This window comes from Rosa chinensis, chromosome 2, assembly GCF_002994745.2.
Source record: "Rosa chinensis cultivar Old Blush chromosome 2, RchiOBHm-V2, whole genome shotgun sequence".
Lineage (NCBI taxonomy): Eukaryota > Viridiplantae > Streptophyta > Magnoliopsida > Rosales > Rosaceae > Rosa > Rosa chinensis.
In genome coordinates this window covers 31,905,515-31,933,459 of record NC_037089.1, presented here as the reverse complement: position 1 = coordinate 31,933,459, position 27,945 = coordinate 31,905,515, and the positions used below count along the sequence as shown (strand labels likewise).

The following is a 27,945-nucleotide window of genomic DNA, read 5'->3' as shown; positions in this document are numbered from 1 at the left end:
TTCCCTCCAACAAGATTAATTCTTTTCCCTCCTAATTGCCCAAACCCTATCGGTGACCAGTGAATGTAAAACTATTCAGACAACAGAGCTAAGAAATTCTGTTGTTTGAATAAGGAGTGTTTGACTTTTTTTATTTGAAGTCGATCTGTTTTGACATAACACAAAACCTAGCAGCTTTGTGTTTTTCATTCCCACAAACCTCTCTGTCTAAAACTCTCTTGTGCCAACCAGAAACTCTATACCTCTCAAAAATCGACCCTCTCTCAAATCAAATCTAATTTCTGAAACCCAGTCCTCTCTCACCCAGATTTCTCTCCTAATCTCCTTGACGAATCGATGATCGACGGCGGTTGCATGATGGGCAGCGACACATCTCTTTTCGGGTTGCCACAGAAAGTCTAGAAACCCGTAGAGCAGAGAATCGTAACCCACCCGTGCACTTTCTCTGTTTTTAGCCTCCACTGACCCTTCCAGAAGTTCCATGACTTCTAGATGTTTACCGTGCCAAATCTATAGATAAGAGAAAAGCATCGGAGGAGAAGAGGTTTTTCATCGGAGGTGATGTTTTATTGATGCTTGTAGTTTTGTGGTTTTGAATCGGTGGATTTTGTTGTGGTTGGGTTTCAATTGATCTTGGTTTTTATGTTTTGTTGAGGTAATGATTTTGGTTTCTATGTGTTTGGGTATGGTTTTGTGGTTTTCAGTGGGTGGTTTTTGTTGAGGTTTGGATTGTCAGTTTTTATAGATGTTTGGGTGTTTTGTTGTTTGAATGGTGATGATTATTTTGTTCTTATTGTGTAGGTTTTATGCAAAGGAGTATTTGGGTTGTTCTTTTGGTGTTGTTAGTTGGTTTTACTTGGTTGTGATGCTGTGAATCAGGTATTTAAGTTTTGTTTTCTGATTATTGATGAATCTTCTGTTCTTTAAATCGGAGGAAAACAGAAAGCAAATAAGCTCGATGAGAGTTTCTTCTATTGAGTTGGAATGACTTGGAAACAAGGAGATTGAGCGATGAGCTCGCTATGTCAAATTAATGTTTGACAGGAATTGAAGTACTATAGAAATGTAGGAAATAGATTCTATATATATATAAATAAAGCACATATACTAAACCTCTTTCTTTGGTTAACATAAATGGATTCTATTTGCTTTGAAACAATAAGATCTATATGTCAGGAATCACGATGCAAACTAATCTCTTGCTACCTTTTCATTATCTTTGCCTATTCATTGATGCTTTTGTTATTTCATTATGTATTCATCATCCGATGATATCTCTAAGGTCCTTATGCTTTGACTCTTCAAACTTCACCAACCTTTTCTACCATTTTTCACAACCCTGGCTCAACTTTGTAACAAAATGCATTACAACTTACTATATGCTACCACAAGTAATGAACCAAAATCCTATTACTTGAATAAGAAAACGGCTAATCCATCATCTTGGGGAAGCCTCTGTCAACATATAGTGATCTATTATCCAGCCTCTGTCAACATATAGTGATCTAATACCATATCGGAATTAGATGATATGCCAGATGGTCGATTCATAATCCTTTATGTGGATGAGATGCTAGAGGTTTAATTTTGTTTTCATCTACTCTTCCGCAGATGCCAAGCCCAAACCTCAAGGTCAAAAATCCTCTCAGCAATGCCTCCACCGTCGTCTCTCTCCAAACCCCCAACCTCGCCGCTGTCCCTAGACGCCTCCGACCCCCTCCGCGATGCCATTGAGGAGCTCCAACTTTAAGCAGACAGTCCTACTCTTCCCTGCTCGATCTTAAGGTATAGAGTGGCCTTTTTTTAATTTATATTTGCATTTCGTGGATGATTGGTTTTGTTAATGGTAGTGATGATAGGATTGGGGATGAGAATTAACTGTTCAGGATCAGAAACTATATTCAATTAAATTTATGAATTGAATTTTTTTTCTTTTATTCATTAGTGCAATCTGCAAGACGAGATGGAGGGAAATCCTGTTGCTAAAATCATCCAACCCATCGATATGATGAAGGTGAGTGTTGAAATGCATCAAGGTAGTAATTTCTGTGAGATTTGGATTGGACCCATGATTCCAACTCGGGTCTTTGAGCTTAAAGTTGGTTTCTTTTGATGGGTTTCAGATCTATGATTGGTGGGTCTATTTCGGATTTTGATTTGGTTTAGTGGTGTAATGTGGTTTAGTGGGATCGATGGTTTAATTGGTTTTTGTTGTATTGGTTTTGGTGTAGTTGAGAATTCAATTGGGTCTGGGATCAGCTGGACAAGTTTCCAGGACCATGATCAAGGAGGAGGGTTTTGGTTCATTGTATAAGGTAAGCTTATTTGGTGTGAATACAGTTTGACTTTTTGATTCATGATTTATTTGATTTAGTGCTGGATGTGTTGGATGAGGAATTTATGTCTGTTTGAGGTCTCGAATTTTAGATTCTTCATGCCAATCAGATATGTATTCCTTTCCATTAAAATGGGGACTGTTAGATTGGTAAAGGTTAATATATATATCAGGCTGAGACACTAATATATAGATTGGTAAAAGTTAATATATTTTTTTTCCAGACAAGTATCTTGATCTTAACTGTTTATGGTTGCAATTTTTTTTTCCCTTCGACTCATATTATTCTCTGCACAGGACCTGAGTAACCAACCTAGGTTATTGCAAACCCAACTTTCCGAAATAAAGAAGAGATTAAGGTGAATGCTAGAAAATTGGGGTTTGAGTTGTGTTTTATGGTTTCATTCATTTATGTTGCTGTAGAGCCCTTAGTTAATAATCCCATACTAATGTTATGCAAATCTTGAATTCTGCAGCTGTTGGACGAACCCTGATATGATCAACAATGTAGATCAGTTGGGGCAAATGGAAGATTCAATTCGAGAATCGCGTAACCAGATTCGAACACATAAGGTATCATCCTGCTTCAGTTGTGGATCTCATTATAAGAAATTATGTGTATGCCCTGCTGATGTTAGGATTGTGTTGTTTGAATAATGTCACATGATTAATCTTTTGCATTTAATGTTATGTGGATCTGTTTGGTCGTCCATTTGATTCCAGTAGTTTTGTAGGAATAAGTTGAAGATTCTGTTAGTTTTATAAGTTAGGTGATTAGTCTGCAGAAACTGTCTGCAGTTTGATCTGTGCTTCTTGTTTTCAAAAAAAAAAAAGGTGTATTTAGCTGATCTTGTTTTGGTTATAAGTTCCGTTGGAAAACCTGTCATGAAAGACCAAATTATTTTCAGAAGGGCATTGAAATTGAGGTAAAAGAATAAAAGCATACTCAAATCTTAAAGGAAGCAGTTAGTTGGATGTACAAGGCCTCCTAAAGTACTTCCAGAACTGTAATTGAAACTGTGAAATACTGAAATGCTTCGAAGACTTTAAAAAGTATGCTTAAAGTAGCTTTTGGGCAAGTTCTTCTCTATAAGTTAGAGCCAAATCAGCATATCCAACTGGTTAACATTATACACATCCTCATCTTGGAATTAAGCTTCTGCTGGTGTCATTGCTCCTTCTGACTTTGTGAATCATTCACTGAAAGAATCTTTTCCATACTTGGTTTTCAGCTAAGAAGTGTGCCCAGCTTTTTTGTCGATTATACTAGATGTTTCACAAACTAATAGAACTAATGAACAAAAGTTTTGATCATGTGGGAACTGCATTTGTAATTTGGGCTGTTTTGTGTCAAAGGTTCTTAATCACATGTCAAGAACCTTGTTTCTAGTTATTGTATCGCCACTGTACTAATTATGCAGATCTTTGGCTCAATCTCATGCTTTAGGTGAAATGTTTACTCGCATTCCTTGTATGGAATGAAAATTATTTTCTCAAACTGTAATCATGCGTTCCTCATATGAACTGCCATAACTGTGCCCCAGCATTGTCTGATAGTTGTTGACTTGTTGTCATCTTTCAGATCAATTGAGCAGCACCGTTTCGCCACCAAAAAACAACACCGTTTGATTCTGTTGTTCCCCATTCTTTCAAATTCATCATTCTCCAATGTTATCTCAATACTGTTACTCTACTTGGTTCTCTATGCTTAGTAATAAATGTGAGTTGATGTGGTAGTATTAGTGACTTGGTTTTCAAGTGGGAAATCATCTGCATGTAAAATGTGTATGTTGCTGTCAATACCTGTTTGTGCGAGTTGGTTTACTGTTGTGCTACAGATGTGGCCAGATCATTGGCTTGTAATTTGGTTGCAACCCTCTTCATTCTTATTTTTTTTGGAATAAACATTAATTATTATGCATTTCTCACTTAAGGAAAGCATTCTTTTTCTTTTTACTATACTTCTCTTTATTATTTACATGTACACTATAACTTAAATTGTTCCTGAGTTCACTATGTATTGCTGCAGTATTTGGACGAGAACAAGTCATTGATTCTGAAGATTGTTGAGAGCCAGAATTCAGGGAAATTGAGTGAATGTGCAGAGTGAGCATTTATTTCTTTTATTCTCCTACTTTGCAATTTATTAGCACCACGCAGTAAGTTGGACCCTCTAAAGCCTAGGATATTGGAAACTGCTTTGTGGGGTTTAACCTATTAGTTTCTAGTAAAATCAGAATTCTTGTTTTGAAAGTTAGCCCTATTTGGCTTGGAGGTAAAACGTGTACTTTCAGAATTTACTGCTAATTAAAGCCAGTCAATATATCTGGGTGCTGCCTAGTAGTGCACATAAACATGTGCCAAGGTCCTGCTGAAGGCAGACTGGATATTCGAAGTGACATACATTTTTGATTCATGAACTGCTCTTTAGTATACTATAATGATGAAGTTTTAATTTTTTTTTTCTTTTCATTCATAAAACATGCAGTAGAGTTTGTTATTAGGTCTCTGGTTTCAGTCTCTACTTCTCACCATTTAACAAATCTATTAATCTCTTTATGTTCCATTATTGTTTTCCAAAGTATCCTATAAGTCTCTCTCTGACAGGTTATGGAGGTCATGAAGATATTGGAGATTGACCTTGAAAGTGGATGGATTTTGCCCAAGTTATTTCAGGTAATTGATAATAACTTTTACTTGGTCAAATTAAAAGCATGCCTCCAGAGTTTTTGTTGTATCTTTAGGATTATTTGTGATAAATAAAGACAGCAATGTATGAAGTGCTTAAAGCTGTTGACTATGAGTGTGCATATAAACTTTGTTAATTTTCGCTTCTTTTACTTGCTACCTATTTACCAATTTCTTTCTCTCTCGATCTGTTGGTATCATATGTCAAAGCTAGCATGTTTGCATCATCTCCTTTCGAATAGACTGCAGCTAAAATCTAAGATGTATGAAAACTATTTTCACTATTTGAATGAAATGTGATGATTTTCCTTTTGTGTGTTATTTTTCTAATTTACTCACAAGAACAAATTCCGCAGCAAAGCACGGGTAGTATTTCTAGTATATATATATATATATATATATATAAATATCAACTCCTTCCAATTCTGATTACTGTTGTGAAACATATCCATTCACATTAACTTGTATTTTTTTTTTAATACTTGCAGTGGGAAAGGAAAGCAAATCACTTCTACACACAAAAAGACATTGATCAGGTCCCGGCCGAGTGGGCAAAGTATGTCAGCCAATTTCAACAAAGCTAGTGTGTCGAGAAGATTCTAATTTTGGACATGCATCATCTATAACCCATATTAACTAGTTATGCAGTTGGTCTAAGTATCTATTTTTGGCCTGCAAGTACAGTTTATGATCAGTAGTATGAGATATCAGTGTTTTTTGGGTTACATTTGTTGATCATGCCAACTGCTATGGGTTATTGAACTGATGTTTATTAAGTTTAGCTCCATGATGGATGTATGTATAGTTGCAGGAACAGATTGATCAAATATTGGTATTTTTGTGAATGGATTTCATATTTGATGAATGCATTGTGTTGTTCCCAGATTTACATGATTATGGCACAACAGGGATACGAGTATGACATCTGGAATAGAAAGCAACAACAAAATGATGTTGTTGGACGCGTCAAAGAACAACAGAAACAAGAAAAAATGTGTTCATATTTGGACACTCAAACAACAGATAATTGTCGTCTTCATGTCAAAACAAAGACAGAGTCGAAAATGAAACAACATTTAACTGTCGCTCAAATTAGCTTCAAGCAACAAATAATTGTCCTGTCTGTGCTCTTCAACCTTCAGTTAATTGTTGTAGAGTATAAACCACAACAATAGATAAATGTAACCTTAACAACTTTTAAACCACACTTAATTGTAATTCCAAGTTATATGCCACAATAGATAACTATTACTATAAGTTAATAAAAACCACAGACAACTGTTATTTGTATTCTCTTTAAACGTCATTAAACTGTCATCTGTGACTAAACTCAAACGGTAAATAAATGTAGTATTAACTAAGTTCAATGTACACTTATCTGTGACTATAATGCATATAAAACAACATATAAATGTTATCGTAGGCGACTAAAGACGATAGATAATTGTATTTTAAACTGAATAAGAATGACAGTTAACTGTTATTGAACTGGAATAAAACAACACTTAACTGTTATTATAAGTCCATTCAGACCACAGAAATTATAAGGAACTGTTATTTGTTTCTAGTTCACACGACATTTATCTGTCGTTTGAATTCACTAGCCTCATATCTCGATTTCATCAGACAACAGAAGACCTAACAAATTTCTGTCGTCTGATAAATAAGACGACAGAGGAAATCTATCGTCTGATGCCCCAAGAGACGGCACCGTACTAGACAACAGAAATTTTTTTAATCAGACGACAGATCTCCTCTGTAGTCTGATTACTTTTCTGGCATAGTGAACGGTTTTTTGATATTATGATGGTTGAAAACACTACAGCGGAGACACTTCATCAAGATATATCTAAAGTTCTTCTCCATCATAATTTGCAAGTTGAAATAATGTGAGGTCAAGAGTATGATGGTGCTAGTAACATGAGAGGGGAATGGAATGGGCTACAAGCATTATATCTGAGAGATTGCTCATATGCATATTATGTACACTGTTTTGCTCATCAGTTACGATTAGCCTTGGTTGCAGCTTAAAAAAAAGTTGCTCTTATTGACGTATTATTTTCTTCCTTGAGTACGATTGTCAATGTTATTTGTGCTTCTCCAAAACATCTAAATGAATTTCATGTTGCTCAAGTAATGCATATTATAGAATCGGTGATCGATAGTCGGTGAGCGTGAAACCGGTAGAGGACTTAACCAAATTGGTACCTTGCATCGACCTGGAGCTACTCGTTGGGGTTCTCATTTTACTTCTGTTTGTGACTTGATTGATAAGTATGATGCGACATGTACAGATCTTGAATTTATTATGGATATAAGTCCATAGAGTCTTTACGTGCGGAAGCTAGTGGTGCTTACAATGCAATTAGGTCATTTCAATTCATATTCATCTTGCATTTTTTAAAAGAAATTATGGAAGTTACTGATGTCTTATGCCAAGAACTGCAACATAAATCTCAAGATATCTTGAATGCTATGAATCTAGTAGAAGTTCTAGTGAATTCTATTCAAAAATTGAGAGAAGATGGTTGGGAAGATTTTCTTGAAAAAGTAGAGTCTTTTTAAAAGCAACATGATATTGATATACCTGCTATGGATTGTCAATAACTCAATACAGTGTGAGTACACGTTGCTGTCATTGTCAGCAAATAAGCATAACAACTGAGCATCATTATCGTGTCAACATATTCTATGCTGCAATAGATTTTGAGTTGGTAGAGTTAAATGGTAGGTTCAGTGAAAGAGCAAAGAACATCTTATTCTTAGCTCATCTTTGGACCATGTAGATGTTTAAGGCATTTAACATTGATACTATTTGCACACTTGAAGAAAAACTTTATCCTCAAGATTTTACAAGACAAGAGTTACATCTTTTGAGAAGCGAGCTAATCATTTATGAATCTGATGTACCTCATTATGATGTGCCAAAGAATGTGACTACTCTTTCTGAGTTTTGCAGAGGATTTTTTGAAACAGAAAGATGACAGAGATATCAAATGATTGATCGATTGATTCATCTTGTTTTGACTTTGCCGGTTTCTACAGCAACTACAGAAATAGCATTTTCAGCTATGAAACGTATTAAAACGATATTGTGTAATTAGATAGAGAATGACTTTTTGGCTGATAATATGATTGTCCACATTGAAAAAGAGTTGGCCGAGAATTATGATATAAATTCAATAATTAAAGATTTTGCTTCTATTATCAAGAGTGTAGGGTGCAATTTGAGTAGGTATGTTTTTTTGTCTTAGACTTTTGTTATCGAATTTCTGTCAAATGTTATAATGTTGATTTTTTTAATAAGTTAGCTATTTGATTGTTTGATATGTGTTTAATCTAAGATGTGGTTTGTAGAACTTGAAACAAAAATAAAAATAAAAATAAATAAATAAAAAAACTAAAAACTAAAAGAATAAGAAAACTTAAAAATCCTAAAATCCTATTCTAAAATCCTAGCTCCACCATTGTTTCTTACAACACTAAATTCAAAAAACTTAATACCTTAATAACTATTCAATCATCCATAATCCATAACGAGTTGTCATTCCTAATCCCCCATTGATGCTACATGAATTCCAATGCGCTTTGCAAATTATAGAATTAGGTCTGCTTCGAGTTTTTTGTCTTTGCCAAGCTTTGTTTTTGACTTTTTGGGTCTGGTCCTTGTTCTATTGCGCTACGCACTCACTGACATAAGCAGACCCATGAAGTACCCCCACCTGTGTGTGGAATTGCAGCCCACATCATCTCTAATTAATTTACCATACGTATCCAAATTAAACTTTTTTTTTTTTGAAATTCGTATCCAAATTAAACTTGCCTATGCCACTAGTCTTGAGGGCTGGACAATATGGGGCCTTATAAATACCATACTGATATACAGATTAGACACCACATCCTATATTTTAAATTTTTAATGTACTCCAAACCATGGAACCCATCTTCTTCTACTCATCTCTCTCCATCATCGTCTGCGTGTTCATCTCTCTAAAGCTGTTTGGACGGCGTCGTTACCCCAACCTCCCTCCAAGCCCTTCCTTATCTCTTCCGATACTCGGCCACCTCCACCTTCTTAAACCCCCAATCCACCGCACCTTCCACCGCCTCTCGCAGAAACATGGCCCCATCATCTCCCTCTGGTTCGGCTCCCGCCGCGTGGTCATTATCTCCTCCCTCTCGGCCGTGCAAGAATGCTTCACCAAAAACGACATCGTGTTGGCGAACCGTCCCCCCACACTCTTAAGCAAGCACTTTGGGTACAATCAAACCACCTTGGTGGCCGCCCCCTACGGCGATCACTGGCGCAACGTTCGCCGTATCGGCACTGTCGAGGTCTTGTCTGCCGGCCGGCTCAACTCGTTCTCCGAAATCAGAAAAGTCGAAGTCAAGCATTTGCTGCGCAAGCTTTCCCGACATGCAGAAGAAGAAGAAGGTCGTTTTGTGAAAGTGGAGCTGAGGTCTATGTTGTTTGAGCTGACCTTCAACAACATAATGACCATGGTGGCGGGGAAGAGGTATGTCGGGAACGATGTTGCGAACAAGGAAGAGGGGAAGGAGTTCATTGAGATCATGGATGAAGCCTTATCGTACAGTGGGGGAACCAACCCCGGAGAATTCATGCCCTTTTTGAAATGTTTTGGCGGTAATGGTTATGAGAGGAAGTTGAAGAAGTTGGGCAGGAGAGCAGATTTGTTCCTGCAGCGTCTAATTGATCAGCACCGGAACAAGAGTGCTTCGGAGAGTAAAAACACCATGATCGACCATTTGCTTTCTCAGCAGGAGTCACAACCTGGGTATTATACTGATGAGATTATCAAAGGACTTATACTGGTTAGTAAAAATTATGATATCCCAGCCTCGCCTTTTTCTGTTATGTCCAAAATTATGGTCATAGTGGTTCACCATTTAGTGTTAAATATCTACTTTATAAGCATCTTCAACGATCTAATTTTTAATATATATATATTTTTGAAGTTATTAATTAACTCGAGTTAACTTTCAGAGTCTATTATTGGCTGGCACTGATACATCGGCTGTGACAATAGAATGGGCTATGTCTAATTTGCTAAACCATCCGGATGCCTTGGAGAAGGCTAGAGCTGAACTGGATGCTCAACTTGGTCAAGAACGCATAGTAGACGAACCAGACATCTCCAAACTTCACTACCTACAAAGTATTATCTCCGAGACTCTTCGATTGTACCCTGCGGCACCGATGCTAGTGCCACATTTTGCATCAGATGATTGCATTGTAGGTGGATTTAATATACCATGTGACACATTGGTATTGGTCAATGCGTGGGCCATACATAGAGATCCGAAGTTGTGGGATGATCCTGAAAGCTTCAAATCTGAGAGGTTTGAAACTGGCAGCAAGGACGAGGCACACAAATTTATGCCATTTGGAATGGGAAGAAGGGCATGCCCCGGAGCAGGATTGGCTCAACGTGAGATTGGCTTGACTTTGGCCTCATTGATTCAATGCTTTGAGTGGGAGAGAGTTAGTAAGGAGGAGGTTGATATGACTGAAGGGACAGGACTCACCATGCCTAAACTGGTGCCATTGGAGGCCATGTACAAACCACGCTCATTTCTTAACAAGGTTTTCCATTGATCAGTGGACAATTTTTATACCAAAATGTATTATTAAACGTCCTTAAGTTATGTGCAGTTGGTTATTTAGAATAAGTAACACCATGGAGATTACATACACAAATATCACGAGATAGGTGAGATGAGGAAAATATTGTCGATTCTACTAAATAAATGTATTAGTAAATTATAAGCTATATAATTTGTGTACAATATTGTACAACTATTGTTATTGTATAGTGTATATTGACGCCTTTGTTTTGGTTTTTGGTCTTCAATTCATTAATTTTTCTTTTATATCAATTCTCAATATTTATTCTTTATATACAAATGAGATTGAAAGATGAATATCGATTGAGGTATATTTTCCCATTTTTATAATTTTTACTAAATTTATTCAGACACTCTAATTTTTAATTTATAACATAGAGCATGAGGTACCTCTAATATATTAAGGAATTTATTTTCTTGACAATAAAATCCCAAAGAGAGAGGGGGAGGTTCTAATTCTAGCCTTTATTTAAATGGTATGGTCATCTCCAATGGGGCCTTCTACTGTGGCTTTTATTAAATAATAATCCACATGACACAGTGGTACTGGTAAATGAGTGGGCGATAATTACAAATCCTAAGTTTTTGGTGATTTTGAAAGAAAATTTGAGAGGTTGACACCTGCAGTAAGGATGAGGCACACAACCTCTTGCCATTTGGAAATGGGAAGAAGGGATTGCTCTAAAGCAATCTTGTATAGACAAAGTTGGCATGACTTTGGCTTCCCAGGCCTTGTACACAATACCTGTCAGACTATGGGAGCTGGCCATGCCAGAAGTCATTAATTACCTTAATCGCAAAGGGGTGGATGCTTATTAATGCTTTGAGTGGGACAGGGTTAGTGAAGAAGAGATTGATATGACTAAAGGCAAAAGGCTTACCATACGTCCATACCTAACGTTATGTCTTTGGAAGCATTGTGCACATGGCGAGTCCTGACTTTTTCGATACCTGAGGTGCACAACTAAATTGTGGCTTCGTATCAAATTAGAAACTACTATTTAAGAAATTAGTCTTGCACATGAGACCCTCTCTCTCTAAACAGTAGAGAGAGAAAGTTGATCTGAGAAAAAAACTCCCTCCTCCCCCTTCTCTTTTACCCAAATCTTGATCCATCTGGATCTAGATTGAAGGCTTAAGAGTTGGGGGAGGTCACTCTTTCTTCCCTTTCAGCATCCTAAAGACTACTGTTCTTCTCTCACCTTTGTGGTCTTTTTGCTCCCTTTGTGGTTATATTTGGCTATGTCCAGTTCATCTCTGGCTTTGTCTAGATCGGGAGGACCTTGTTCCTCATCTTTCATTTTCTTTCTTTCTCTCTGTCAATCAATCCCACATCTTTTCAGATCAATGTTTACCCAACCCCAAAACAATTCTTCCATTTTCACTCCTAAACTCCAAGAAAGTTATGGTGGCTGCGATGATAAAGTGCAAGGCACTTACCAAGGTGAGTATGGGTGCTCACGCATGGGTTCATCACCCCCCATTCTCCATGGTTATGGTTCTCGGCTCTGGTTCTCGGTCCTCCTTCGGCAGCCACAACGCTTTCTTGGCATGGGTCTCTATGGTGGAGAGTATGGTGTTGTTTTGAGGGATTATATCCCTTAGGTTGTTTATATTCATATGATTTGTGTTATGGGCTTTGATTGGCATCGGATATACAGCACGGAACTACTTGGTGTTCTGCTTCCGGCGACATATCGGCGGCTGTTCATGGTCGGCGGCGCGAGGTGGTCTGCAGTAGCTAGGTTTTCTGTATTGGATTGAGCTTATTCTTTGGGCCTTTGCTTCAGTTGTTTTACAAGGGTTAATTTCCTAATACTAGCCCTTGTTAAGCCCAGTGGGAAATTAAGTTTCCTTTCTTTATTGTCTGTTTGGGCCTGTCCATCAGACTTTTTAGTAGGTACTAATTTCAGCCCTTTGGGCTAGCTTTGGGGCAGCTTAATTGATCCCCATTTCCCAAAAAAAAAAAAAAAACAAAACAACTATTTAGACAACTTTTTTCTTCAAATAGCTACATATAATATTGAATGCAACCTTTTTTTTAAAAAAAAAAATAGATGGGGCTCGAACAGATGACCTCATAAATGGAAAGTCATTGTCTTACAACTACATCGAAACAAAATTATGAAAGAAAAATATTATAAATTGTTTTAATGGATGAGCAAGAAGCAAAAAAAAAAAAAATATATATATATATATATATATATGAAGATTAAACTGGTTTTATGTATACATTAAAATGTAGAAGTCTAATTTTTTAGGGGAATAATATATTCATTGATTGAACAATCATGACGACCATATTAGATCAGTTCCAGAGTGATACATATGTTTGGACTCATCTCCTTCATTATCTCAAAGCCACTGACGGCCTAACCAAGAGTGCTTCTAGTAACCAATGTACACCCATTATATCTCGAGTTACCACTTTATTAAGTTTATTCAGACATTTTCTTCAAAAAACACATATAACATTGATAACAAATTTTTTTTTTTTTTTTAAATAGATGGGGCTTGAACAGATGACCTTTGTTGATACCCAAATTTCCACAAGTCCGAATTTAATTAGTGACAGGCAAAGGGAACGAGTCATCAACCTCGTAACCTAATTGGGCCTTCAAGCGAGCCCATTTTTACGTCAAAAGAGAGTTCTCCATCTAACAAGCGATACGAGATGCCTAAATACTCAAACAATTGACAGGCATTTCCAAATGAGCCAACACACTTATTTACCATGCGATACGCGTAGACCCAAGCTACGTTTGGGGCTTATACGGCTGGATGTGGTGTGGAAGTTAACGGATCGTGCGAGGCCCATTGTTATGATAAGGTCCGTCGATAATTTTGGACTTGGGAACCAAAATTCATGCTTTGAGGGCCAACATATTAACATGGGCTAGTAGAGAGATGAAAGCAAGCCCAACAAAGACTTAGAACCCACTAGAGTCACTCCCCTACCCAAAGTCCATTACACCAGAATCTGTAGCCCAAAAAAAACTCGTTGGAGTCATCTTCCCAAATCAGGAACGCTGTTCCATCAAGTTGTTGCTGGGATTACTACTCCACCCTTTTCTGGTAAGAACTCCAAGTCTATGCAAAAGCTTCCCAACTCTCTTCCTCCGAAATCCTGCCTCAATTTCCAATAATTCTTAGATTTTTGTGATCACAGTTTACAATAGCACAAATTAGGGGATTATGATCTCTCAAAGATCACAGCAGCACAAAATCTGGGATCCCCATCACCGTCCTATACCTGTGCCACTGGTCTTTACCCACATAGCCAAAGCAAGCTCTCACTCTTGTGGTTTCATGGGGAAAACAAACGCTGAAAAGTTTTAGAATGATCCCACCAAAATTGAGAATACCCTTTCAAAGCCTCTGGTTCTTAGCACAAATCCTTCTCATCTATCACCGCTATAAAAGGCGAGTTCATTGCCATAGGAAACCAAGCCGCAATAGCCCAGAAACATCAAGCAAGAGAACAAGCTTTATCTCTGAATCCCTAGCCATCAATTCTTCCTAACCAACCTTAACCCAAAACCCAGAAATCATGTTACTGCTGGAATTCTCCCTCTCTGCTAAACTCTCATGCATCTAGCTCCCACACCATGCCCGCCTATAAGCCCTGTTCTTATGAAATCAAGTCTAATCGCTCCTGTTATCATCAAGCCAAATAGCTGCTGTTACATCTAACAGGTTACAACGAAGTTGTTCTTGGGTCAACCTTTGAACAATTTTGGGCCTAGTCTCGCACAACTAGGAGGGTCTTGCTGCAAAGAGTCAAAATCACAAAGTCACCCTCACATTTTTGGCGACTTCACTGGGGACTAGGCTGTGACCTGCGAGATGGCTCCACCGCGAAGAAAGAGGAATAACAGCAGTATGCCTTCCCAAGAGGAAGAAGAGCACGTTGATTCTATTTCCAGGCATGAAGAGCAACAAGATCAGGAAGAAAGACAAGAGGAGGAGGAAATCACTCCTGCAGACTTGGCACACATCCTCAGCGCTTTCGGTAGGACTCAAAAGGAGATGGTTGACACCATGAAACAATTGGTCAACTCAATCTCAGCAACAAAGCAGCTTGAGCAACCAAATGATGGAGAGCAACCACAGAAGGTTTCCCATGAGGACTCTGCTGCAAAAGCATCAGACAATCAGAAGGCACCTTCTTTTGTTACCCAAGACGATGTTGTTGCCATGCTGGAAAAGGAATTGCGTCGTGGCTCTGAAGACTGGAAGTATGCTCCTCAACCCCCTTATCCTTCAAGCATAATGCATTTGTCTTATCCCAAAAATTATGAAACACCCACCTTTACTCTTTTCGATGGGAGGAAAGGCAGCCCAAAAGAGCATATTAGTCAGTTTATTGACGCTCTTGGCCCTCATGCTAGCAATCATAATCTCAGGCTTAGGGAGTTTTCCAAAACCCTCACTGATCGTGCATATACTTGGTACACCACCCTAGCTCCTGGCTCCATTAGAAACTGGGACGAAATGGCAGGTAAGTTCTGTAGAAAATATTTCCAATATGAGGAAAGGGGTGACCATTGCACAGCTGAACAACACTCGTCAAAGGACGGGAGAAAACCTGGTGGATTTTGTTGGTCACTTTCGTGATTTAGCTTTAGATTGCTATGATGAAAAGGATGAAGAGTCATTGGTGGAAATCTGCATCAACAATATCCTCCCTGAATACAGGGTTTATTTGGAGAACATCTGCATTACTCAATTTTCTAGATTAATTGAAGCTGTGAGGAAAACAAGCATGTCTATTAAGACCACCACAAGTCAGAGGAGTTGGAGAGACAAAAAAGACACAACTCAGAGGGATGCACATCAAGCTCTAATGGTGGATGAAAGATATTTGAAGATGAAGGAACGGTCTGGAACAGTCCCGGCAGTCCCTTGTACTGATGAGGAACTTCATGCTATTCTTGATACATTGTTTGCTGATGGAATGATCAAACCCGTGCAACGAGAAAAGCCCCCCACCAGGGATGATAAGAAAAATCCACGCTACTGCCGTTATCACCAAATAGTGGGACATCCTACCCTTGCCTGTCAAACCTTGCGAAGGATCCTTCACGCAAAGATTGATGAAGGTACTCTCGAGCTCCCATCAAAGAAGCAAGCTATAGATGATGATCCATTGCCAAAACGGCATGGGAAAGTTCTGTTATCACTGGCGTAGGAGATGATACCATGCATCAGGATAATGAATCTTGGGCATTAAGCAAATATCAAGGCCCAATCGACCAAGCTTCTTGGCAACAATACTTCAGGGCATATGGCTATGACAATCCATGGTTCTCCCATGATGAGTATAGCTTAACTATGGAGGGCCGAATGAGAGCTAATGGTGGTCAGAATTTTGTGAACACAATGGATCAGGTCTATCATGTGACTGAGGTAGAAGAAGGCGTTGTGGAAACTGATGTGATGCAACGTACTAAGCCTACCGCTGCACAAGTTTTCCAGCAAAACCCCGAGTTCAAGTCACTCTTTGATCAGCTAGAGTATGGGCCCCAAGGTAGGCAAGCTGCTGCTGAAGCCCTGATGGACGTATCTGAAGCATTTGGCCCCCAATGTTTTGTTGCCGGGACTGAGACACAAAGGGGCAAGAGCTTACTAGAAGGTGACAATACTATTGTGTTTACCGATAAAGATATGGAAGTTTCTTATCCAGATCACCGGAGGCCACTCTATTTGGAAGCACAAGTCAATGGTGTATTCATGAGAAGAGCCTTGGTGGACACAGGGTCTTCCTTGAACATTATATCTCTTCAAGTGCTCAATGCCGCTGGAGTTTCTCTGACTAAAATTGTGAAGGCAAACATGGCAATTACCGGATTTGCAAATGGAAGTGAGCAGGCTGTAGGATACATACTACTAAACCTCAAGGTTGGACCAATTCAGTCTCTTACCAGATTCTATGTTGTAGATGCTGACACTAGTTACCATGCGCTGCTGGGACGCCCGTGGTTGAACAAACATAAGCTCGTGCCTTCCACTTACCACCAGTGTGTTAAGGGGAGGATTGGACTCAAGCCTGTCAGGTTCCCAAGAAATCAAGTATCGTTCCACCGGTCAGAAAGTCATCACGCTGAGGCACAATTTTATGATGAATTCACTGACGGAGAAGGAGGCAATCCATCCAAAGCCGCGGGCACACCTTTACCTTTATGGTTTGACATTCAAGATCTCAGCAACAACGAGCTTGCAATGTTGGTGAGGCAACAAAGCGTCTATGCTCAAGCACAGCAGCCTCAATGCTCTCGAGTGGTGCTGCCGGATGGCCGCACCATATATTGCTTATGACGGGATGCGGGGCCTAACCGTTCATTATGGGAAGGCCCCAAATCAGCAGGTGCCATGGAGTATGATCAAGTTTAAGAGGCAGAAGGGGCTTCCGTGGTACCTAAGAAATTTCCCCTTCAAAAAGCAATGCAAGCGCCAAAGTATATGCAGGACGGAAGTGCTTCTGTGACAGAAGAAATGGAAGAAGTCAACCTGAGTGATGATCCCGCTGTTCAGAAATATATTTCCATCTCCACCTATTTGTCACCTGAAGAAATAGGCTGCCTCATCTCTTTATTGAGAGAGTATAAAGATGTTTTTGCCTGGAGCTACGAGGAGTTGTCGGGATTAGACCCGAATCTGGTGTGTCACACTCTAAATGTACAGTTAGGAGCGAAACCAGTGGTGCAGCCAAGAAGAAATTACCATCCCAATGATGAGCAGCAAATCAAGCAAGAGGTTGAAAAACTCTTAGCCTCTGGTTTCATCAAGCCAATCAAGCACCCTACTTGGCTGGCAAATGTTGTTCCTGTGAAGAAAAAGAACGGTCAGATACGAGTTTGTGTTGATTTCAGGGATTTGAATAAGGCATGTCCTAAAGATGAATTCCCGTTGCCAAACATGGATGTCCTCATAGATTCAACCTCAGGCCATGGGATGCTGTCATTCATGGATGGATTCAGCGGCTATAACCAAATTAAAATGGCCACCAGGGATGCTGAAAAGACGGCTTTCCGCACACCATATGGAAATTTTTACTATACAGTCATGCCATTTGGCTTGAAGAACACTGGCGCTACCTATCAAAGGGCAATGACGGCAGTATTCCATGACATGATGGGAAAAGGAGTGGAGGATTATGTCGATGATCTGGTGGTGAAATCTAAGACTAGAAGCGAGCATTGGGGTACCTTGAGGAAAGTACTACAAAGATGCAGAGAATATAAGCTGAAGATGAATCCAAAAAAATGCGGATTTGGGGTATCTTCAGCAAAGTTTCTTGGTTTTGTGGTGCATAGTAGAGGCATTGATGTTGACCCCAGCAAGATCCGGGCCATTACATCTCATCCACCACCCTCAAGTCAGAAAGAATTGAAGAGTTTCTTAGGAAGATTGTCTTATATAAGACGCTTCATACCTGGTTTAGCTGCTGTGATCCAGGAGTTCACACCTCTGTTGAAAAGGGAACAAATTTACGTGAAACGCTGAATGCAAGGAGGCTTACTTGAAGGTTTAGCAGCTCATCACCAAGCTCCCAACCATGAAAGCACCAACTCCAGGCGTCCCCTTAAAGGTGTATTTGGCCTCCACCAATGCAGTAGTGGGAGCATTATTAGCACAAGATGGTGAAGCTGGAGAAGAATTTGCTATTTACAATGTGTGCAAGCTTTTGAGGGGGGCTGAAACATGCTACCCTAAGGTAGAAAGGCTTTGTTTAGCACTTGTCTATGCAGCCCAAAGATTACGTCACTATTTTTTGGCCCACAAGCTTCAACTTATGGTGAAGACTGATTTGGTCAGATATTTGCTGACGAAACCAGTGCTATCAGGGTGGTTAGCAAGATGGCTGCTCCAGTTGTCTGAGTTCGACATTGTATGTACGACACCAAGGGCTATCAAGGGACAAGCCGTGATCGACATGATCACCCTCTTCCCAGAAGAAGAAGGATTTGATGTTTCTCATGACATACTCGGAGAGTTACCTAGAATGACAGCAGTGGTTGAAGAACAGGAGCCTTGGACCCTTCACTTCGACGGGTCAGCCACGGCTAATGGAGGAGGAGCTGGAGTTGTACTCGTGGATCCTAAGGGGCATGCCAAACCCCTTTCATTTAAACTAAACTTCTCATGCACTAATAATGTGGCAGAGTATGAAGCTTTTATTGCTGGACTCGCAACTGCACATGAATTGAGAGTCAAGAGAATCAGAGTGATCGGGGATTTAAACCTAGTCATTAGCCAATTGAAGGGAGATTTTGCAGTGAAAGAAGTAACCTTGGCACCCTATAGGACTTTGGCAGAAAAGTTAATCAAGAACTTTGAGCAGATAACTCTTGAGCACATTCCCGGCAGCACTAACAGATATGCAGACGCTTTAGCTACCCTTGGTTCCAAGCTTTCATTCACAAGGGAGCAACCCAACATCACTGTAATCCAAAACAACAAACCATGTGTAGAAGCTATGATTTTCTCAAGCCCATCAAGTGAGAAAGATTGGCATGAATTTGTCAAGGATGAGATGGCTCAGTTGGACAAGGAAGATAGACTCAGAACACTGGGAGACTATAGTTTGATATTTGGAGAGTTGTACAAGCGTCTTCCAGGAGGGGTATTAGTCCACTGTGTAGATGAAAAAGAAGCTCAGAGGAGATTGCAAGAAGTACATGAGGCCACTTTTGGGGTTGAGCAGGTGGTCAGCTTATACCGAAGGTTGCAACGTAGGGGTTATTACTGGCCAAACATGAAGAAACAAGCAGCGGAGATGCAACTCTCATGTTCTAAGTGCCCCTCAACTTTGTCAGAACAGGAAGGATTTACGGCAGCAATTACTGAAGATTGGAGGTCACCATACTTGGAATACCTCATAAGTAAAACACTGCCAGAAGATTGTAAGCATGCGTACAAGGTCAAAAAGACGGTGAAAAGGTATTTTGTGGATGGGAGCACACTGTATAGAAAGGGATTCAATGGTGAGCTATTAAGATGCCTTGGGACTACTGAATGTCAACAAGTTTTATAAGAGGTGCATGCTGGGGAATGTGGAGAGCATCAAGGAAGAAAGAAGCTTTACCGACAGCTGTTAGACTTGGGATACTACTGGCCTAACATGCGTGAAGATGCCTATAACACGGTCAAGAAGTGTCATACATGCCAAACACACGGAAACTTGAGTCACAAGCCACCAACGTTGTTACAAGACATGAAGACACCTTGGTCATTTCACACTTGGTGGTTGGACTTGGTAGGAACCATTCACCCACCTTCTGGGGGCTTCATATGGATTCTCACAGCAACTGAGTCTTTCACCAAGTGGGTGGAGGCAGTTCCACTTCGTAAGGCCACGGGAGCTGCAATTTCAAACTTCATAAGGGAGAACATTGTTTGCAGATTTGGTATTCCTTACAAAATTGTGTCTGACAATGGAACACCCTTCGTCAATCAAGAAGTAAGCAAAACACTCAAGGGATATGGAATCAAGCACAGGAGATCAACACCTTATTATCCTCAAGGAAACGGCCAAGCTGAAGCTACAAACAAGATGCTCATCAGGATCTTAAGCAAGATGGTACATGAATACAAGGGAGGATGCAGCACTCATCTACCGGATGCCTTATGGGCTTATCGCACCTCACCTAGGAGTGCCACCGGGTTTTCCCCATATTCCCTGGTTTATGGATCCGAAGCAGTTTTACCAGTGGAGCTTATGATCCCGACGGCTAGAGTGCTAGCTATTAATGATCTGGAATGGGATGATGAATCTTATACTAAGTGGAGAACGATGGACCTTGAAGCAGCAGATGAGAGGCGAAGACAAGCAGAAGCAAGGGCATAAGCGTATAGGCAAAGAGTGACTAAAGCTTACAATAGAACAGTCAAAGAGAGAAGCTTCAAAGAAGGGGATTTAGTTCTTAGAACTGTTGACTGGGTAAGAAGACAGATGCCTGGCCCTTCTAAGTTTGCAGCTCAGTGGGAAGGACCATTTGTCGTTAAGGAGTCTCACAGCAGCGGTTATTATCGCCTCATTCATGCTAACAGCGGTAGGCTGACTGATCCTATCAATGGCAAATGGCTCAAGCCTTACTACTGTTAGACCTTAATACATGAAGGTCCCTATCTTATAATTTAGTTTCCTTTCAAAAAAAAAAAATGCCTCTATCAATCTCTGTAGTCACTTGCAAGACACATCTTCTGTTTTATCATTTAGAAGCTTTTGAAAGGCGCGTCACCATGATGATGCCTAAATTTGTATTAAGAAGCTTGCAATGTGAAATGAAGAGGTGTTTCTAAATATATTCACTATTGCCTTACCTCATTTGCCAAAACCGAGATGCTTTAACTGAAGACTTTGTGAATCTATACAAGGGGGCTAGCGTGAGCCTAAAAAAAAAAAAAAAAAAAAAAAAAAAAGGGCGGGAGGATCAACGCTAGCCTGAAATCCCAGCAGTAAGGTAATAATACAATTCCGGCAGTAAATGAAATACTATTCATTTAGCTCCAACATTTTCAAAAAAAAAAAAAAAAAAAAAGGAAAAGGAGAGTGACAAGTAAGAACATGCAATATCACCAGAACAAACCTTAATGATAAATAAAGGTAGGTATTCATACATGCTGCAAAGTTTAGTCCTACTGAGTGAGCTTCCATACATGAACGCTCAATCAAAAGCTGCATTCATACTACAAAGCAATATAAACCCAAATCCTAATACAAATAATGAAAGAAGTGACTGTCATCCTTCCAAGAAGACTCTAGTACACACTCCATAGCAGGCATAGGAATGTCACGCAAACTGAAACTCAGATCATCTTGAGCCTTACGCAACTCTCCCTCAAGACGTGCAAGCTCCTTCTTGGTTTGTGAAACCATCTCCTGCAGACCACGAATTTTGACATACTGGTTCTCTGATCCTTCAGACCTGATCATATAACCAAAGCAGTGCTTTGCACCTTGTTTCAAGGAATCCAGCAGGAAGCCAACATTAAGACCTGCCCCCATGAAATCACGACAAGCATCTCTCCAAATAAGAAACACTTCTCCATCTTTTATCTGGCAAATTTCCATGCTGTACAACATCATGCCAAGTTCTTTAATCAACTCGCACTTCTTCCTTGAAGTATAGTCTCGATCAATTAAGTTAAAGATATCTCCACCACTATATCTCTCAGCAAATCTAGCCAAGGGACCCGCTAACTCTGAAGGAATTTTCATACCCGCAAAATCAGCAGTGTCTCCGCTCAATACTGGTGCAACATCAGCCATGCCTAGAGCAAACTCCTCCTTAGAAGCAAATCGAATCATAAAGTTGTCCATATGAGTCGCCCACTCACTAGTTGACCCTTTAGCAGGCAAGCTTGGGCCAAGGCTTTGAGTCTGAATGATAGTCGTCTTATCAATCCTCAGAGCATGCTTATCAGACTCAACTAAGGCATGTATTGCCGTGTCATGACCAACCCCGTCATTACTCTTACCAACATCTGAAGGATGATCCTGCTCCTAAAAAAAGGGGGGGGGGGGGAAATCATAAGAAAAGGAAAATATCTGATTCTGTAAAATATTACGTGCCTTTCACATTTCACATTATCAAAGGGGCAAAACTCATGTAACGGCGGCAGTATCAAATGCAACATTATCACAAACTACAAACGGTGGGAAAGCATAAATACTTTAATATCATGCTGCATGATTATAAAAAATAAAAAATCTGTCCTCAATACTCAAGCACACTTCGCAAGCAAGATAAAGAAATCAAAACAGACACAAAAAACAGACGCATGAGTAATGCAACATACCTCAAGAGAAGGAAGTGATTTCCTGATCTGTTACTCCAAGCAAATAACCAAAATCATAGCAAAAGGTGCATCTCATTCCAATTTTGCTCTCTTTCTTTTCTATTTTGTTACACATGCATTGTTCTACCTGAAAACTTGCTTCATTATAACTCATCTTACTTGCAAATTTATTTAGTACTCATGATTTTTCGAAACACACTTTATTTCTTTTACTTTCTCACGAGTACTACTCCTACTGCTGTTCCCGGCAGCAAATAATCTCTCTGAGCTTTCAATTATACGTTTCCCCCTATTCTTTTCATTACTCTTATGTCATTTTTCACACGAGGCTGCAGACATTTTATCACCATTCTTAACACAAAAGTCATGCTTACTGCACTACATGACACACACACTTCACATAACTAATACACACATTATCGATTTGTGTGTTACGTTTCATTTAGTTTTACCTCTGTTAATTGTTTGACTACATGATCTCCTTATTTTGTTTCACGAATAATTTAGCAAACAAACACGATACTTTCACTCTTCAGTTATAGTAACCAAACATCGATTTTGAATCACCAAGCATTTCATTCCTTTCAAATACCCTTTTGTTGTTTAGTAAACATACTTATGCATACTACAATACAGATACACACACATCAACTTATTTAACTATCCGATCTCCATGACAATATTATTCATTTATCTACTCTTTCATACTATTATCTTAAGCTAAAGATCTGATGAACATGCATGAAAGTGGCAGCAGGCAGATGAAAAGCCAAAAGCTCCGATTCAAAAACACAACAGCATGCTAATGCAAAAAAAAAAATTTCAAGCTTTCAGTTTCAAATAAACAAGCTACCTGATCATTATTTTCACTCTCACTCGGACTATGTTGCAAAGGCTCAAATCCCGCATCAACCTAAGAAGAATGTACTTTGTGAGCCAAAGAATCTCCATGCATGTGACAAATACAATAAAGAGGAAAAGGAATAGCTGGGACATACCTGATTGTCATTGCTCGCACTGCCGTTTTCAAAGGCCTGCGAGAAAGCAACATCATCAAAAAAAAAAAAGAAGGAAACAATCTTGGCAATAAGAAAAAAAAAGAGAGAGAGCAGTAGATGAGCAAAAAGGGATGTTGCGCACTTGGTTATCACCATCACTCATGCCTTTATCTTCGACAACCTTATCACCATCACTCATGCCTCCATCTTCAATAACCTACGAAAGAGAAGCAGTTTTAGCTCCCTTTTAAAAAAAATAGGGGAGAAGTCGTTACAAAAAATGGGGGAAGGAAGAAGAAGAAACAACCTGATCGTTACCATCTTGATTAATTATGGGAGGCACTTCAGGCAGATGATCAGATACCTCTTTTGAAAGATTAGTATGGTCCTCTTTAGAAGAATCAGTCGGACCCCCTTGAGAACCCTCTCCGTGATTGGACTCAGACAACTCAACATAAGCCAGAGGACCACGAGGAGAAGGAGAACTCATAGACTTCACATGGTTACTTCGATGAAGAGGGACATCAAAATCTACACCGGCCTCCCTCTTCACCCCTTTCTTCACTTCAGAACTTGTAGCATTCGCCTGCTTTGCATGAGAAGTACTACTTGCTTGGGAGGTTGAGGATCTTTTCTTCTTTACCTCCTTGTTCTTTTGAAGCAGCATGCTTGGGGGAATCATCAATTTGACTCCATGTTGGGTCGTATGCATAAACTTATCAAAATCCACCTTGGGCTTGAAATGCCGAATAGGCTTCTGAGTGTTGTGTTCCTTTGCATCGCCCTTATCACCCGTCTTCTTATCGCACTTCTTTCCCTCTCCCTTCACCCTCTTAGATTCAAAACCCTTTAAATAGCCGACAATCTTTCTAGTACCATCGCTGTACACTTTAGTATATGTGAGATTATGCTTTTCAGCATAAGTCAGTACAGCCTTGGGGCTAGCCAACCTACTGCTGGTAATAGGTCCCAACTCTAGCTGAGGACTGCCGGCTTCCACAAAAAGCCTGAACCTGCACAACACCCCCTCCAATAATAACTATAAGCAGGGGAAGCGTTAGCATTTGCGACATTCCCTGGCAACTGAGATGGGAAGTCCGCAATTCTGCCAGAGAAGTCAAGTACACATCTACGCTCCATATGAGAAAAGCTTGTGATCTTAGAGTTAAGAGAGCGAGGTGGAGGTGAGGGAACATCCTGAAGGCAACCAAGTTGCCGCATCACTCTGTCAGGAGAATAAACAACAGGGAAAATATCTAGGTCTTCCTTATCCTCATTGATGGATGGGATAAAATTTGGGCAAACAGTCATGTAGAGCTCAACCCGACCGAGAGCTGTAGCACACTGCTCTTCTCTACCAGAAAATGAAAAGGTCTCAAACTCAGAAGGCCGGAGATAGGGTTGCCAGATGAAATTATTTACATCGTCTAACATGCTCGGAGCAAACACAGTCTTATCTTGTCTCCTTTTGAACCAACGACACAGTAGAGGGAGTACCGGCGGCAAATATTCAGTCTGTGCTTGCTTGCTGCCTTCCTTGTCGTTGGTGTACAATTCCAAAGAGAGACTCATGGTCAGGGGCTCCACCTTTAATCCTTTGAACCGCTCCCAGATAAATACTTGTAGAAAAGTGGTAGAAACCAATGTAGTAACTCCACACCGACCAACGCTCTCCAACTCGTCAACAACGATATAGTCAAGCAGACGATAGACGTGACCAAGAAACATTGGTCCCAAAGGAAACCTACTGCCGGCTGCTATTGCAATTGCCAAGGGAAACACGCGCTCTTCAACATACTCATAAGAGAACTCAATGAAGACAAATTTCGTCAGCCACAGAGATAGCATTGCTTCCAGACGGCAGCCAGAATTAAAGCCTTTACCTGGGACAAATACCCCATTTTCAGTAATACCCCAAAAATGCTTCACCCAATTTGAGAAACGGCGCTTACATCCTTTGACACTGGAGGCCCCTTCTATAAGAACCTGCAACTTCTCTAAGTCAAAATCAAAACCAAGGGGGTTGACTGAACCAGTAATGGGGAGCCTCATAATGTTGAAGACGTCCTCCAAAGTAGGGGTAAACTCTCCCCACTCCCAAACAAAGGTATGCGTGTGAGGATTCCATCTTCGAACTACATGGCGAAGAGACTCCACATCCCTGTTAATATCACAACGAGCAGAGATGAATACAGAAGAAAGAACAGCAACCTCTGAAAGTCTAATTCTCGTGGCCTCATCTTTCAGCTCATTGTCAACCCATTGTGGCCACCCTGTGACTAAACCGCAGGGATACTCAAAGTTTATAGGGACTGCCGGATAATCCCCCCTCTCAATTAGTAGCCTGGAGATCTGCTCAAGACTGACATCTTTGGAGGCTTCAAAATTGCCTCTAAACTCCTTCTTAAGGCCATCCTTAAGCACAAAATGATGATCGACTAGACTACATGCCTCAGGAGCCATGACGTGATTAGAAAGATACAGGAATCTGCACATACAATAAGGTATTTCTTAACAAAAAAAAAAAAGGGAGGCCAAGCCATTGAATCACAGCATGCTATTCACAAACAATCAACTTTGAATCAATTAACCGTTATATGCCAAGCAAGAGGCCGAGCAAAATCAAAATCGCAAAGCCAACGTGGTCAATCCAAGCTAACAGGCACAATTTATACTAGGTTATATCATGTTCCATTGCAACCACAGCGGTAACTCCATGCGTAATGCAAAAATATATATAATAACCCAAGCCACTCCATGCTCAACCAATTCATAATCACACAAAAGGCTAAGCTAAAGTTCAAACTATCGAATCCACATAGCCCTAATTGAGCTAATAAGCACGTCTTATATGATGAACCAAGCAAACTAACAGCAAACTCCATCATGTTTAATGGCAATCACAGCAATAAAAAAAAAAAATCCTCCACGCATAAAGCAAAAGATCAAGTCACTCATGCTGAATCAATCTATTATTACATCAAGCCGAGAACTAATCAAAAACCAAGATTATTGAGTGCATGTAGCCAAGCCAAGCCAAGAAAGAAAAAAATGAAAGATAGAAGCAAATCAGGATGCGAAACGGGAAGAAATACTTACAGATTGTGTACCTTTCAAAGTGCGTGATAGCAAATCAAGCACAATAGCAAAATCTGATCTCAGCAGTAGATCGATCACAACAGCAGATTAATATAGCCAAAGCCACAAACAATTGCAATAGCAGAATTGATAACGCCAGAATAGAACATGCAATATCCAACGAGTCAATCACGACGGCAAATCAACAATATCACACCAGTAATGAGCAATCGCATTTGTAACTTGATATCACGTCGACCAGATATGAGATTACAGCAACGGCAGGTGTTGAAACAAAAAAAAGAGGGAGAAGAGAAGAGAGAAGAAAAGAGGCAGAGATAGCAAAGGATGGAGATGGTCGAGCAAAAGATGATGCAATCTGTCAAGCTTACCAAGCGTAGAAGAAATCGCAAATTGGCTATGTAACAAGCTCTGTGCACTCGATCTGTTTCTTGAGAGAGTAAAGGAGCAGGGATGGAGTCTCTCAAGCCAGATAGATTTAAGAGGATATGATTTTTCTTCCCTTAGATCGAGGGTCTGACTCTTGAAAGCAAAGGCGTCTCGTACAAATCGAAATATGGAAGAAAACGAGGAGAAAAGGAAACGACTCTACACGCCAATGATGTTTTCCTAGAAGAAAAGTAACTGAAAAGTAGGACTTCTCTCTTCCAACTGGGAGTCCAATGACGGTGGAAATCTGTTGTCACATAGAAAGCTTGATAAGTCATGGGTCGTATCAATAAGATACGCAGGCCAACCCAACTCAAAAAAAAAAAAACAGAGAGAGAGAACGGGGTTATATGCAATCAGTCAATGAGTCTTCGAATTTTTTGATTATGTAGCCCGTAATGCGGTCACACGAGCTACATAATCAAGGGGGCTAATGTTGATACCCAAATTTCCACAAATCCGAATTTAATTAGTGACAGGCAAAGGGAACGAGTCATCAACCTCGTAACCTAATTGGGCCTTCAAGCGAGCCCATTTTTACGTCAAAAGAGAGTTCTCCATCTAACAAGCGATACGAGATGCCTAAATACTCAAACAACTGACAGGCATTTCCAAATGAGCCAACACGCTTATTTACCATGCGATACGCGTAGACCCAAGCTACGTTTGGGGCTTATACGGCTGGATGTGGTGTGGAAGGTAACGGATCGTGCGAGGCCCATTGTTATGATAAGGTCCGTCGATAATTTTGGACTTGGGATCCAAAATTCATGCTTTGAGGGCCAACATCTTAACATGGGCTAGTAGAGAGATGAAAGCAAGCCCAACAAAGACTTAGAGCCCACTAGAGTCACTCCCCTACCCAAAGTCCATTACACCAGAATCTGTAGCCCAAAAAAAACTCGTTGGAGTCGTCTTCCCCAAATCAGGAACGCTGTTCCATCA

General features: G+C 40.0%; 4 protein-coding genes across 4 annotated transcripts; all 4 read left to right on the top strand.

Moving 5' to 3' along the window:
• The first annotated feature begins 1,974 nt into the window (after positions 1-1,974).
• On the top strand, positions 1,975-5,888 carry LOC112184130 (agamous-like MADS-box protein AGL30). The gene is made up of 7 exons (XM_024322418.2): positions 1,975-2,014; positions 2,232-2,315; positions 2,633-2,694; positions 2,812-2,908; positions 4,365-4,441; positions 4,943-5,011; positions 5,512-5,888. Exons 1-6 carry the CDS (start codon positions 2,006-2,008, stop codon positions 4,956-4,958), a joined length of 345 nt encoding a protein of 114 aa, XP_024178186.2. The 5' UTR covers positions 1,975-2,005; the 3' UTR covers positions 4,959-5,011; positions 5,512-5,888.
• Positions 5,889-8,923: 3,035 nt separating this feature from the next.
• On the top strand, positions 8,924-10,881 carry LOC112187861 (cytochrome P450 81Q32). Its single transcript, XM_024326816.2, has 2 exons — positions 8,924-9,856; positions 10,029-10,881. Exons 1-2 carry the CDS (start codon positions 8,957-8,959, stop codon positions 10,638-10,640), a joined length of 1,512 nt encoding a protein of 503 aa, XP_024182584.1. The 5' UTR covers positions 8,924-8,956; the 3' UTR covers positions 10,641-10,881.
• Positions 10,882-14,515: 3,634 nt separating this feature from the next.
• On the top strand, positions 14,516-15,860 carry LOC112184129. Its single transcript, XM_024322417.1, has 2 exons — positions 14,516-15,170; positions 15,292-15,860. The coding sequence occupies exons 1-2, from the start codon at positions 14,516-14,518 to the stop codon at positions 15,858-15,860; spliced, it is 1,224 nt and encodes a 407-aa protein (XP_024178185.1).
• A 2,367-nt stretch (positions 15,861-18,227) lies between these two features.
• LOC112184128 lies at positions 18,228-19,706 on the top strand. The gene has a single exon (XM_024322416.1). It carries the CDS (start codon positions 18,228-18,230, stop codon positions 19,704-19,706), a length of 1,479 nt encoding a protein of 492 aa, XP_024178184.1.
• Positions 19,707-27,945: the final 8,239 nt, after the last annotated feature.